At 52.5% G+C, this 12,756-nt stretch overlaps 1 protein-coding gene across 1 annotated transcript in view; it reads right to left on the reverse strand.

Annotated features, from left to right (window-relative positions):
- Window positions 1-12,756, reverse strand: part of PCDH15 (protocadherin related 15) — a 995,294-nt gene that overhangs the window by 51,120 nt on the left and 931,418 nt on the right. The window contains exon 30 of the mRNA XM_054174769.1: window positions 6,501-6,628. Coding sequence (XP_054030744.1) covers window positions 6,501-6,628 — 128 coding nt within the window. The remainder of the gene's footprint in view (window positions 1-6,500; window positions 6,629-12,756) is intronic.

Below are 12,756 nucleotides of genomic sequence, written 5' to 3' on the forward strand. Positions count from 1 at the left end.
GCAACAACTTCAGGAGTTATGGTGAAGGAAGAGTTTAAGGCTCACCCCAAAGAAGTCACTGGCAGTTTTGGTCTGACTGCCATATGGCCCTGGTTGGATACCTTTCCCTGGGAGCAGGGATAAGAGCCCTACAGTAACATCGTGGCTGTGTGGCCACCCAGTTGTGCCCCATGCTGTGATACTCCCTGTGGCCACAAGCAGGCTGCAGACATGTATCATAAAATCATAGAATGGGTTGGGTTGGAAGGGACCTTCAAGATCATCCAGTTCCAACCTCCCTGCCATGGGCAGGGACACCTCTCACCAGCCCAGGTTGCTCAAGGTCCCATTCAAGCTGGCCTTGGACATGTCCAGGAGGGAGCATCCACAACCTCCCTGGGCAACCAGTTCCAGTGTTTCCCTACCCTCACTATAAAGAATCTCTTCATAATCTCCAGTCTAAATCCTCCCTCTTCCAGCTTGAAGTCATTCCCCCTCATCCTACCACTTCAAGCCCTTGTAAAAAGTCCCTCCCCAGATTTCTTGTAGGCTCCCTTCAGGTACTGGAAGGCTGCTCTAAGGTCTCCCTGGAGCCATCTCCAGGCTGAACAGCCCCAAGTCTCCCAGCCTGTCCCCATAGGGAAGTTCTCCAGCCCTATAATCATCTTTGTGGTCTCCTCTGGAGCCACTCCAACAGTTCCAACAGTGTTGGGAGCTCCAGAACTAGACAAAGTGCTGCAGGTGGGGTCTCAGCAGAGCAGAGTGGGAGAGAATCACCTCACATATCCTGCCACAATTGGAGATTTAACATGGATAAGTGTGTCTGGGCATGAAAGGAATCCCCTTGGGTTCTGTGTATGTAACACACAGCCCTACCCAGGAACTGTAAACCTCTATCCTCTCAATTGCTTTCGATCAGCATGCAACCTGGCGTACAGGGTCCTGCTCTGGGCTTGAGCTTCCCAGTTGAAAGGAGACAGGGAACTAAGAAGAGAGCCCAGAAGAGGCTACGAATGTGCTGGGGGGGGCTGGGGCAGCTCTGTGAGGAGGCAAAGCTGAGCCCTGGGGCTGTTGAGCCTGAAGAAGAGAAGCTAGATGGCTTTTAAGGATTAGGGTTAAGTGAAGGCAACTCCTGTGACTCTGTGTGTCATTAGGGCACAAGCTGGCAGCACAAACCAGCTTTGTTTTACTTGGCTGTTAGCTCTAAGTTATTCAAAGAGTGTTAAAGGATGAAGTTACATTATGAAGTCTATCAGACAGGGGCACAGAAAAGGTCTGAAATGAAAATTTGATCAAGTTAGAATCAAGTTCCCTCCTGGATGTAACTGCATTTCAGTCCTCACTGGCTTCTATTATGATCCTCAAGACCCTCTGCTGGCTTTGTATCAGGGTCACTTCTATCAAATAGAGGTCAGCCACTCGCAGAGACATGGAGCCACTGGGATTTATTTTGGCCAGCTTCCTTTTCTGCAAGCATTTTCAACTCAAAAACATCTTTAGAAACTGAGGAGTGATTCACAATAAACACTCCCATCTTCTCTCCTGGAATGAGGATCTCTGGCATTTCCTCACTGTAATGTATCTGCAGCACTGGGGAGGCCACACCTTGAGTACTGGGCTCAGTTTTGAGCCCCTCACTTGAAGAAGGACATCAAGGTGCTGCAGCATGTCCAGAGAAGGGCAATGAAATTGGGGAAGGATCTGGAGAGCAGGGCTGGTGAGCAGCAGCTGAGGGAAGTGGGGTTGTTTAACCTGGAGCAGAGGAGACTGAGGGGAGACCTTGTCAGTTTCTGGGACTCCCTGAAAGGAGGTTGGAGCAAGGTGGGGGCTGGGCTCTTCCTCCTAGTACTAAGTGATAGGATGAGAGGAAACAGCCTCAAGTTGATTGAGATTTATATTGGACATAAGCACAAAATTCTTCACTGAAAGGGTGTCAGACACTGGCCCAGGCTGCCCAGGGAGCAGTGGTTGAATCCCCATCCCTGGAGGTGTTTCAAAGAAACAGAGATGGAGTGCTGAGGGACATGGATTAGCACCAGCTTGAGTTAGAGAATAGTTGGACTACATGCTTTTCAGGGTCTTTTCCTACCAAACTGATTCTATGATCCTAAACAAACCACTAGACAGGTAAATAGTGTAAAAGAAAATGTTTAACAGGCAAGGGCTAACAACACACCACTGTAGTGAAGAGTCAGGTAATTCTCACTTGTGGTTTCCCTGAAGACTGTGTGCATTTGGGGATTATTTTTGTAGAGCAGGTTGAAAATATTCTGAATGGGTCTGAATGGTGGCTGGTTCTAATTCAGAGGGCAATCATAGAATGGTTTGGGTTGGAAGGGACCTTAAAGATCATCTCATTACAACCACCCTACCATGGGCAGGGGCACGTAGGAGAGCTCTGCAGAGGGACCTTGCCAGGCTGGACAGATGGGCAGAATCCAAGGGCATGAGGTTTAACACATCCAAGTGCCAGGTTCTACACATTAGCCAGAACAACCCCATGCAGTACTACAGGCTGGGGTGCAGCCAGGCAGAGAGGGACCTGGGGGTGCTGCTTGATAGCAGGCTGAACATGAGTCAGCAGTGTGCCCAGGTGGCCAAGAAGGCCAATGGCATCCTGGCCTGCATCAGGAACAGTGTGGCCAGCAGGAGCAGGGAAGTCATTCTGTTACAGTGTCTCACCTCCTGGAAAACCAGGGGTTACATGAAAATACCAGTGGCAAAGCAAAACAACTGATGGGAACAGAATGAAATGTAAGGCAAATCCCAAACCTCCCTCAGAATCCATCTATTAGTAGTAATGAGTATTACAGCTGTTTTTAATTAACATATTCATAAAGCAAAGACCTTTCATCCTGGAAATGGGCTCTGAAATAGGTTGCAAAATTGAGGGGGGAAGAAAGAGAATGGCAGAAAAGGGGGAGAGAACATGAAAGGTTTTGTTAGCACCAATCCCCAACAGGACTTTCCAACACCTGAAACCTTCTGCTAAGCACCCTCAGCCCTTTGATTAGAATCACAGAATGGTTAGGGTTGGAAGAGACCTCAAGGATCATCCAGTCCCAACCCCACTGCCATGGGCAGGGACACCTCACACTACAGGAGGTTGCTCAGAGCCACCTCCAGCCTGGCTGCAAACACCTCTGGGGATGAGGCTTCCACCACCTCCCTGGACAGCCTGTGTCAGTCTCTCACCACCCTCCTGGGGAACAACTTCTTCCTAACATCTAATCTGAATCTTCCCATTTCTAGTTTTGCTCCATTCCCCCCAGTCCTATCCCTTCCTGACACCCTAAAAAAGATTTTCCAGAGTGCTGTTCCAGCTGTCTCACACAGCAGGGCCAGTGCAAGGGTTGCAGAATGCAAGGGTCATCCTGCAGCTGTCCTACCACCATGGCTTCTGACCACCCTTTGGCCTAGCACCAAATCAACCTGGACTCTAAAGATCTTTGGGAGCTGTGTGTATCTTTGGTGGGGGGATGAGTAGGCTTAGAAAGATGGTATTGTGAAAGTGCCTTGCAGATTACATATGAGGAAGAATTTTTTCACTGTGAGGGTGATGGAGCCCTGGAGCTGGCTGCCCAGGGGGCTTGTGGAGTCCTCTTCTCTGGAGATATTCAAGATCCACCTGACTGCATTCCTGTGTGATCTGTTCTAGGTGATCCTGCTCTGGCAGAGGGGTTGGGCTGGATGATCCCTTCCAGCTCCTAACATTCTGTGATTTGGGACAGGATAATCACAGCCTCCACTATCATTTGCAGACAAATGGTATCTAACATTCCTCCACACTCCCTGCTGAGCTATTAGCAACATAAACATGGTCTTAAAGATGCAAGGAACAAAGCTTGGGTTAAAATGTGTCCTTTAAATAAATGACATTCATTTTTGTGTATGTTCATAGAGACATGAGTAGTTACCAGCTTTTAGAGGACACTGGCCTAAAGACACCAATTAACATTGATTTTGTATGCTGATTCATGGCATCCTTCTGAGCTTGAGCTTCTTTTTCCGCTCCTAATAATAATGTAAAAACCTAGAGCAAAACCTAGTCTGGGAACCTCATCTAACTCTACAAGGGCAAGTGTAGAGTCCTTACACGAGGGGAGGAATAAACCCCAGCACCCCAGCTGATGGGTTAACCTGATGGAAACACCTGCTCAGTGGAGAAGGACCTGGCAGACCTGGTGGACAAGTTCAGGGTGAGCCAGCAATGTGCCCTGGTGGTTAAGAGGGCAAATGGTTTCCTGGGGTACATGAAGAAGAGGGTGGCCAGCAGGTAAAAGGAGGTTCTCGTCTCCCTCTACTCTGCCCTAGAGAGGCCACATCTGCAGTACAGGCTCCAGTTCTGGGTTCCCCAGGGAACTGTTGGAGAGAGTCCAGGGCAGGCTCTGAAGCTGCTGAGGGGACTGGAGCAGCTCTGAGAGAAGGAAAAGCTGAGAGCTCTGGGGGTGTTGAGCCTGGAGAAGAGCAGCCTGAAGGGGATCTTCTCAATGCTGAGCAAGAGCTACAGGGTAGGAGTCAAGAGCATGAGGCCAGACTCTTGTCAGTAGTACCCAGTGACAGGGCACGGGGCAATGGGCACAAAGTGGAACCCAAGAAGTTCCAGTTCAGCAGGAAAAGAAACTGGTGTGAGTGAGCTGGAGCCCTGGAGCAGGCTGCACAGAGAGGTTGTGGAGTCTCCTTGGGAGAGATTCCAAATTCCCCTGGCCATTGTGACCCTGGGCAAGCTGCTCTGAGTGATGGTGTTTTGGCAGAAGGGTAGGACTAGATGATCTCCAGAGGTCCCTTCCAAGCCCCACCATGCTGGGATTCTATGAAGTCAACAATTTACCCTGGTGTAAGAGGTTTTTTATATTCAAATGAATCTCTTTAAGAGATTCATTTGAGAGCAGTTGCTGCTGCTGGCAAAACTGCTGCACGTTAGGGATCTGGGAGAAGCAATCCACAGTGTTTGCCTTTCTCACATCTGTAACTGCTCTGATGATGATGAGAGAAGTGTTTATCCAATATTTCATTGGCCTATTTGTCTCTGAATTCAATTTGTGTGTAACATTATAGACTCAGTGCCAGTTTACTTCTCTCTCTCTGCATGTGTCTGACCCATGGCAGTTGGACTATTTGCTCGTCCCACTGCTGCTCACTGGGCTGTATGGCAAATGTACTGCACCAGTACAGGCTGGAGAGCAGCCCTGGGTAAAAAGCACCTGAGAGTCCTGGTGGACAACAAGTTCTGCATGGGACAGCAAATGTGCCCTTGTAGCCAAGAAGGCCAAGGGGGTCCTAGGCTGCATGCAGCAGAGTGTGGCCAGCAGAGCCAGGGAGGTTCTCCTTCCCCTCTACTCTGCCCTAGTGAGGCTCCACCTGGAATATTGCATCCAGCTCTGGGCTTCCCAGTTCAAGAAGGACAGGGATCTGCTTGAGAGAGCCCAATAGAGGGCTAATCAGATGTCAACTAGCACCCCCAGGTCCTTTTCTATATAAATGTATTCCATTTAATTGGTCTGTTTTGGAGCACAGCTTGTTCTTGCTCTTCTCTCTCGCTCCTTTCCCCTTCTTTTCTCTAATTCTGACCTTGCCCTGACTGTCCTGCTGGTTCTTGCTTGGGTTACTGGTAAAAACACTAGCTGGGACAAGAGGGAGAGGTCCAGGAGGTGGACCAGAGGGTGTATTTCATTCCCATAGGGCCTGCATCCCTATAAATCCAAGCACTGCTGTTTGTCACTCCCTTCCCTGCTCCCTCTCTCCTCCTGGAAGGATGCACAGTCTCAAGCTGTGCCAGGGGGAGTTCAGGCTGGATGTCAGGAAGAAGTTCTTCACAGAGAGATTGGCCATTGGAATGGGCTGCCCAGGGAGGTGGAGTCAGCATCACTGGAAGTGTTTAGGAAGAGCCTGGATGAGGCACTTGGTGCCATGGTTTAGTTGATTAGATGGTGTTGGGTGATAGGTTGGACTCAATGATCTCGAAGGTCTCTTCCAACCTGGTTAATTCTATTCTATTCTGTTCTAGACACAGGCTGTTATCTCTTACAGGGGAGGCCTGGTGTCAGCCATGACAATGCTGACAATTAGGCCTGGAGAGGCCTAAGTGGGGCCTGGAGCTGCCAAGCTGAATTTTGGCTGCATCACAGTGGTGTGGTAGGAGGGGTAGAGAGGCCTGGTAGGGGTGGGGCATGAAGGCTTGGCTTTGTTGGCCTGCATTGAAGGGAGGTTTGTGTGAAGCTTTAGCTTAAGGGGGCTCTATGTTAAGCACAGACTATGGATTTTGCGTATTTTTATATGCTTTGTAGTGTTTTGTGCAGTTCTGAATCTCATTTGCATTTAAACTTTCCATCCTAACCAGTCCTTTGTGTGAGAGTTTTTCTTTTGCCCCTGTTGGAAGGGGTGCAGGAGCATCGGTCTCGCACTAAACCAAGACAAAGTGTTAGAAGAAAAAGACTTCATTGCCTCCTGTGACAAGCCACACCCATGAGGAAATATTTCCCTGCTGCAGTTGAATGCTGTTTAACAATTTTCAGCCTTACCTTAACTTTAAGCACAGAGGAAAACATTTTGGCATCTTCAGACACGCCTCCAATGTACAGCTTTTTGGTGAAGACAGGCGCGTGGTCGTTTTCATCCTTCACCTCAATGAACACCTTGGCTGTGTTACCTGAAACAGGGCAAGCAAGGTTGATGCAGAGCATTTTGCAATAAATCATTCAGGCTGGAAAACACCTTGAAGGTCATCCCCCAGGGATCACTACAACAGGTTGCTCACAGTCATATCCATCCTGGCCTTAAAATCCTTCAAGGGATAGGGCAGCCACAGCCTCCCTGGGCAACCTGTTCCAGTGTCTCACCACCCTCATCCTAGCATCCAATCTGCATCTCCCCACTTCTAGTTTTGTTTTATCCCCCCCAGTCCTATCCCTCCCTGACACCCCCAAAAGTCCCTCCCCAGCTTTCTTGCACCCCCCTGCAGATCCTGGCAGGCCACCAGAAGGTCTCCTGGGAGCCTTCTCCTCTCCAGCCTGCACAAGCCCAACTCTCTCAGGCTGTCTCCAGAGCAGAGCAGCTCCAGCCCTCTGCTCCTCCTCCTGGCCCTTCTCTGGACACCTTCCAGCCCCTCCAGAGCCTTCCTGTGCTGGGGGCTCCAGAACTGGCCCCAGAGCTCCAGCTGTGGTCTCAGCAGAGTGGAGCAGAGGGGGAGAATCCCCTCCCTGGTCCTGCTGTCCACACTTCTCTTGCTGCAGCCCAGGCTCTGCTTGGCTTTAACACCTACTAGAGTTCACCCATTGGCAGCCCAAACAGACCATGGAAAATAAATGGATGGATAATAGTGAAAAAAGAAATATGTTAGAAAGAGCAGCACAGAGAAGCACAGTCCAGAGAAGGGCCAGGAGGATGATCAGAGGGCTGGAGCACCTCTCCTATGAGGACAGACTGAAGGAGTTGGGGCTGTTCAGTCTGGAGAAGAGAAGGCTCCAAGATGACCTAATTGTGGCCTTCCAGTATCTGAAGGAGGCTACAAGAAGGCTGGGGAGGGACTGCTCAGGATCTCAGGTAGTGATAGGACTAGGGGGAATGGAATGAAGCTGGAGGTGGGGAGATTCAGGCTGGAGGTGAGGAGGAAGTTCTTCCCCATGAGAGTGGTGAAGCCCTGGAATGGGTTGTCCAGGGAGGTGGTTGGGGCCCTGTCCCTGGAGGTGTTTAAGCCCAGGCTGGATGAGGCTCTGGCCAGCCTGATCTAGTGTGGGGTGTCCCTGCCCACGGCAGGGGGTTGGAACTAGATGATCCTTGTGGTCTCTTCCAACCCTGACTGATTCTTAATGATCAGCAAGTTCACTGACGATATGAAACTGGGGGTGGGGATGGCTGACACCCTGTCAGGTTGGGTCCAGTGAGGTCCACTACATCTCTGGGCAGCCTGCTCCAGGATTTCACCACTCTCATTGTAAAGAGCTTCCCCCTAATGCCCAACCTAAATCTCCCCTGCTCCAGTTTCAAACCATCCCATCACCACAGGCCCTTCTAAACAGTCTTTTCCCAGCCCTCCTGCAGGTCTCCTTCAGTTACTGAAAGGGCTGCTCCAACATCTCCCTGGGGTTCCACTGTACCAGCTCCACCAGCTGCTCCGGTGGCAGCCCATTTAGCTTCCGCAGCAACAGCGGCTGCAACCGCCACTTGCCGTGGCACCTCATGGCACGGGGCCACCATGGTGGTCAGGCTGTCCACCCAGCGAGTCCAGCTGACCACGGCGCTCTTGGCCCAGAGCGAACCATGCAACTCCTCCTGCACCGGCTCCCACTGCCACTGCTGCGGGCCTCCACCAGTGCCATCACCATGGGGTGCAGCCCCTCCTGCATGCCCAGCCCCCCGTGCAGGTGGTCGCCCTGGATCTGCTCCGGGCTGATACCACAGCACACCCAGGCCCGGCTCCCATCTGGCCCGGAGCTGTCTCGCTCCAGCGTGGCCACATGGGCAGCATGGGTGGCTGACAGCCAGGCAGCCGCCTCCTCTGCCTTGAAGCCCGGCGACACCTGCGCCTCCAGGTCACCAGAAGATGCTCCGCTCCACTGAAGAGCAACCGGCAGCGGAGACCCGACCGCGCCGAACCGCTCCAGGCTGCCCCATTCCTCCCGGCCCGCTGCCAACACCACCAGCAGTGCCGGGAAAGCTCTCTGCCCCCCACCACTGGGCTCACCCCATTCCTCCGGGGAGTGGCTCCAGACCCACCGAGCCCCCGGCAGGCACAGCTCCGGCTCTGGCAGTGCCGCTGTTTCCTGCTGCAGCAGCAGCGGCCAGAGCCCTGGCAGGGCCCCCAGCAGAAACAGCCCCAGCACGGGCAGGGGGCCCGGTGCGGCCTGCCTCGCCCTCCCAAGGCCTGCTCTGCACATGTGGAGAGGACACTCTGCCTTAACCCCACTAAAGCCCTGGGCAGGCACCCACGGCTCCGCAAGCAGCAGTGCAGCATCTGCACACACACCTGGCACATTGAACAGCCCAGCCAGCCTCAAAGAAATAAATTCTACATCTGACTGCACCTTGCTCCGCTGCTCCAAGACAGCACAGCATGGGCTGCAGCAGAGTGCTCTGCTGATCAGCTTCTCGGGCCCCTGCATTAACCTGCTCACTGAGCTGCTGGCTCTTAACAGAAACCCAGAGCCACAGCCTCAGGAGCAAGTCCCCACTCCTGAGTGGACACATGCAGAGGCAGTGCAGGGGAGGCAGCATCATCTGGAGCCAGCACAGCAGGAACTCTTTGCAAACGAGAACCTAACATGAAGACATCCCCCATTAGTGCTGTGGCTGCCACTGCTTGAATACAGACCAGCCAGCCTCCATTCTCCCTCTGTATACTCAGGGAAGAGAGGCTCAAAACTGGAACAGTAATCCCTTGTCTTCCCCTGTCCAAATGATGTCACCATCCCCCACTGTTATGAATAACTATTCTTCCACATATAGCAATTGTTTAAACCTTTCACAATACAACCGCTTAAGCTTAACCACCAACTCTATACATATACGCTGCAATTCCCTGCTTCCAGCTCCTTTGTCTTTTTTCTCCTTTGTTTTGTTGTTTTGTTTTTTTTCCTTTGGTTCCTTCCCATCTTGGAGCTTATACCAATCACCTGATTGACTGGAATTATTACTCCATACATCACACCCACTAATTCTTCAGATAAAAACTTAACTGACTATATCCCTCAATCCACAACCTACAATATCCCAATAATCTTTGTTTTGGGGTTTGAAGAGACACAATCCCCCTTCCTTCCAACTTCAATTGCCCCTTCTCCTGAGATCAACAGGCTATCTACACCTAAACCCCCTCTGTTTTCTTCACTGTCCCAGACTTTTGGGTTAATCTCTGCCTCATCCTTAATGTTTAACTGTAATATTCTGACCATCATCTGCCCCTCTTCCAGAACTACTCTTATGTCCTATTGAACTATCTCTCCCTAGTTAATTATGTCTTGCACTTGGTACTACTAAGATACACCCTAGCCCAATTCTAGCTTCAGTCTCCAATTTAACATCCTTAAGCACCAGGACTTTAAACCCTTCCCCTTTGACCCTAAAACTTGCTCTCCACACCCCCTCTAGGAACCTTGGTAACACGAGTAACCCTTCTTCTCTGACCTGACCCTGGCCACCTCCTGGGCTCAGCCGCTGCAGCTCCCCCCCCGCAGCAGCTTCTGCTCCGCCCGCGTCTGTGCCAGCACCTTGCCCCCAGCACCCTGATCCTGCACTGCCTACTGCAGGCGCTGGTGCAAACACTGATACTGGCCTTGCAGCTCCAGCTGCTCTGTGCACAGCCCCTGCCTGCCCTCCTTGGCCACCCTGAGAGCCCTCTCTGCAGCACCGCAGCCGCAGCCGCAGCCGCAGCCCCACTCCAGGCCCGCCCGGAGCCAGTCTAGCTCCTGTAGCAACTGCCGGGTGCGTTCCTCCTCCAGCCGTGCCAGGCTGTGGCTCAGCTCCACCTTGTCCCGGGCCAGCCCTGCTGCCAGCTGGTGGCCAGGGCGTCCCGCAGCTGACCCTATGATCAGCTCCTGGATCTACTGAACATTTTAACGTTTCTTCTTGAGGTCCCACTTTTATAAAGTGGTTTGACTCTCTTTCCTTCCCGATATAAGCTTAATATTATATACTCAAAAACCTTAAGATCTCTCTCCTCCTTGGGCAATCTCGTTTCAAAGGCCCAATCTTCCCACAACCTACTTTTCTCTCTAGGCCCTTCCTCCATTATCCTTTTTGCCTTATCCTTATCCTGCGTATTGTGCCTCCAATACGCTAACTAACCCCAGAGGCCCGTCCGGGGGTATATCCCTGGGTACCCTTGTTGCTCCCATGTTTCCCGGGGCTGGTCTATACTTGACCCTTGCCCCATTTCCCGAGGTCCACGCTTTCCGTCGCCAACCGCTTCGTCCCTGCACTGGCCAAGTCCCTCGCGGGATACTGGAAACGCAGTTCGAAGGACTCTGCACTCGCTTCGTGGATCCGGACTGTCCAGCCCACGTCTCACCCACACGCGCTCACTGACCTCAATACCCGCCCAACCGGACAGTACTTGCAGCCCTTTTCTTGCCCAGGATGCTGTGCACAAGAATTACAGGCAGCCGTGGCAACCGGGAGCTCCTTCCCTCGCCCCAGCAGAGACCTCTGGAGTGAATGAAAGCAGCAGCAGTGAAGCCCTGTCAGAGACCTGTGGGGACTATGAAACCAGCAGCAGTGAAGCCCTGTCAGAGACCTGTGGGGACTATGAAACCAACAGCAGCGAAGCCCTGTCAGAGACCTGTGGGGACTATGAAACCAACAGCAGTGAAGCCCTGTCAGAGACCTCTGGGGGCTATGAAACCAGCAGCAGCGAAGCCCTCTCAGAGACCTCTGGGGACTATGAAACCAGCAGCAGCAAAGCCCTCTTAGAGGCATCTGGGGACTATGAAACCAGCAGCAAGGAAGCCCTCTCAGAGACCTCTGGGGACTATGAAACCAGCAGCAAGGAAGCCCTCTCAGAGACCTCTGGGGACTATGAAACCAGCAGCAAGGAAGCCCTCTCAGAGACCTCTGGTGGCTATGAAACCAGCAGCAGTGAAGCCCTGTCAGAGACCTCTGGGGACTATGAAACCAGCAGCAAGGAAGCCCTCTCAGAGACCTCTGGGGACTATGAAACCAGCAGCAGCAAAGCCCTCTTAGAGGCATCTGGGGACTATGAAACCAGCAGCAAGGAAGCCCTCTCAGAGACCTCTGGGGGCTATGAAACCAGCAGCAGTGAAGCCCTGCCAGAGACCTCTGGGGACTATGAAACCAGCAGCAAGGAAGCCCTCTCAGAGACCTCTGGGGGCTATGAAACCAGCAGCAAGGAAGCCCTCTCAGAGACCTCTGGGGACTATGAAACCAGCAGCAGCAAAGCCCTCTTAGAGGCGTCTGGGGACTATGAAACCAGCAGCAAGGAAGCCCTCTCAGAGACCTCTGGGGGCTATGAAACCAGCAGCAAGAAAGCCCTCTCAGAGACCTCTGGGGGCTATGAAACCAGCAGCAGCAAAGCCCTCTTAGAGGCCTCTGGGGACTATGAAACCAGCAGCAGCGAAGCCCTCTCAGAGACCTCTGGGGGCTATGAAACCAGCAGCAGCAAAGCCCTCTCAGAGACCTCTGGGGGCTATGAAACCAGCAGCAAGGAAGCCCTCTCAGAGACCTCTGGGGACAATGAAACCAGCAGCAAGGAAGCCCTCTCAGAGACCTCTGGGGACTATGAAACCAGCAGCAGCGAAGCCCTGTCAGAGACCTCTGGGGACTATGAAACCAGCAGCAGTGAAGTCCTCTCAGAGACATCTGGGGACTATGAAACCATCCGGAGCGAAGCCCTGTCAGAGACCTCTGGGGAGTATGAAAGCAGCACCAGCCATGCCCCAGCAGAGACCTCTGGGCACCCTGACAGCAGCAGCAGCCAGGCCCCAGCAGAGACCTCTGGCCACCATGAAAGCAGCACCAACCAGGCTCCAGCAGAGACCTCTGGACACCAAGAAAGCAGCACCAACCAGGCCCCAGCAGAGACCTCTGGCCACCATGAAAGCTGCACCAACCAGGCATGGCCTTGGCAGCGATTCAGGGCACACATGGCCAGCAGGATGTGCAAGGGCCTGGCCCGGCTGGGCAGAGGTTTCCTCAGATTCTGATGTGTGTCAGTGGAAGATGAGGAGTAGCAGTGTGCCCTGCTGCCAGTGCCAGGCCGGGCCCTGAGATGCAATAGGAGATAACTGCAATTGATAAGAATAGATAATAAGAGTAGACAACAGT

Source organism: Dryobates pubescens, chromosome 30, assembly GCF_014839835.1.
Source record: "Dryobates pubescens isolate bDryPub1 chromosome 30, bDryPub1.pri, whole genome shotgun sequence".
In the NCBI taxonomy this organism is placed as follows: Eukaryota; Metazoa; Chordata; class Aves; order Piciformes; family Picidae; genus Dryobates; species Dryobates pubescens.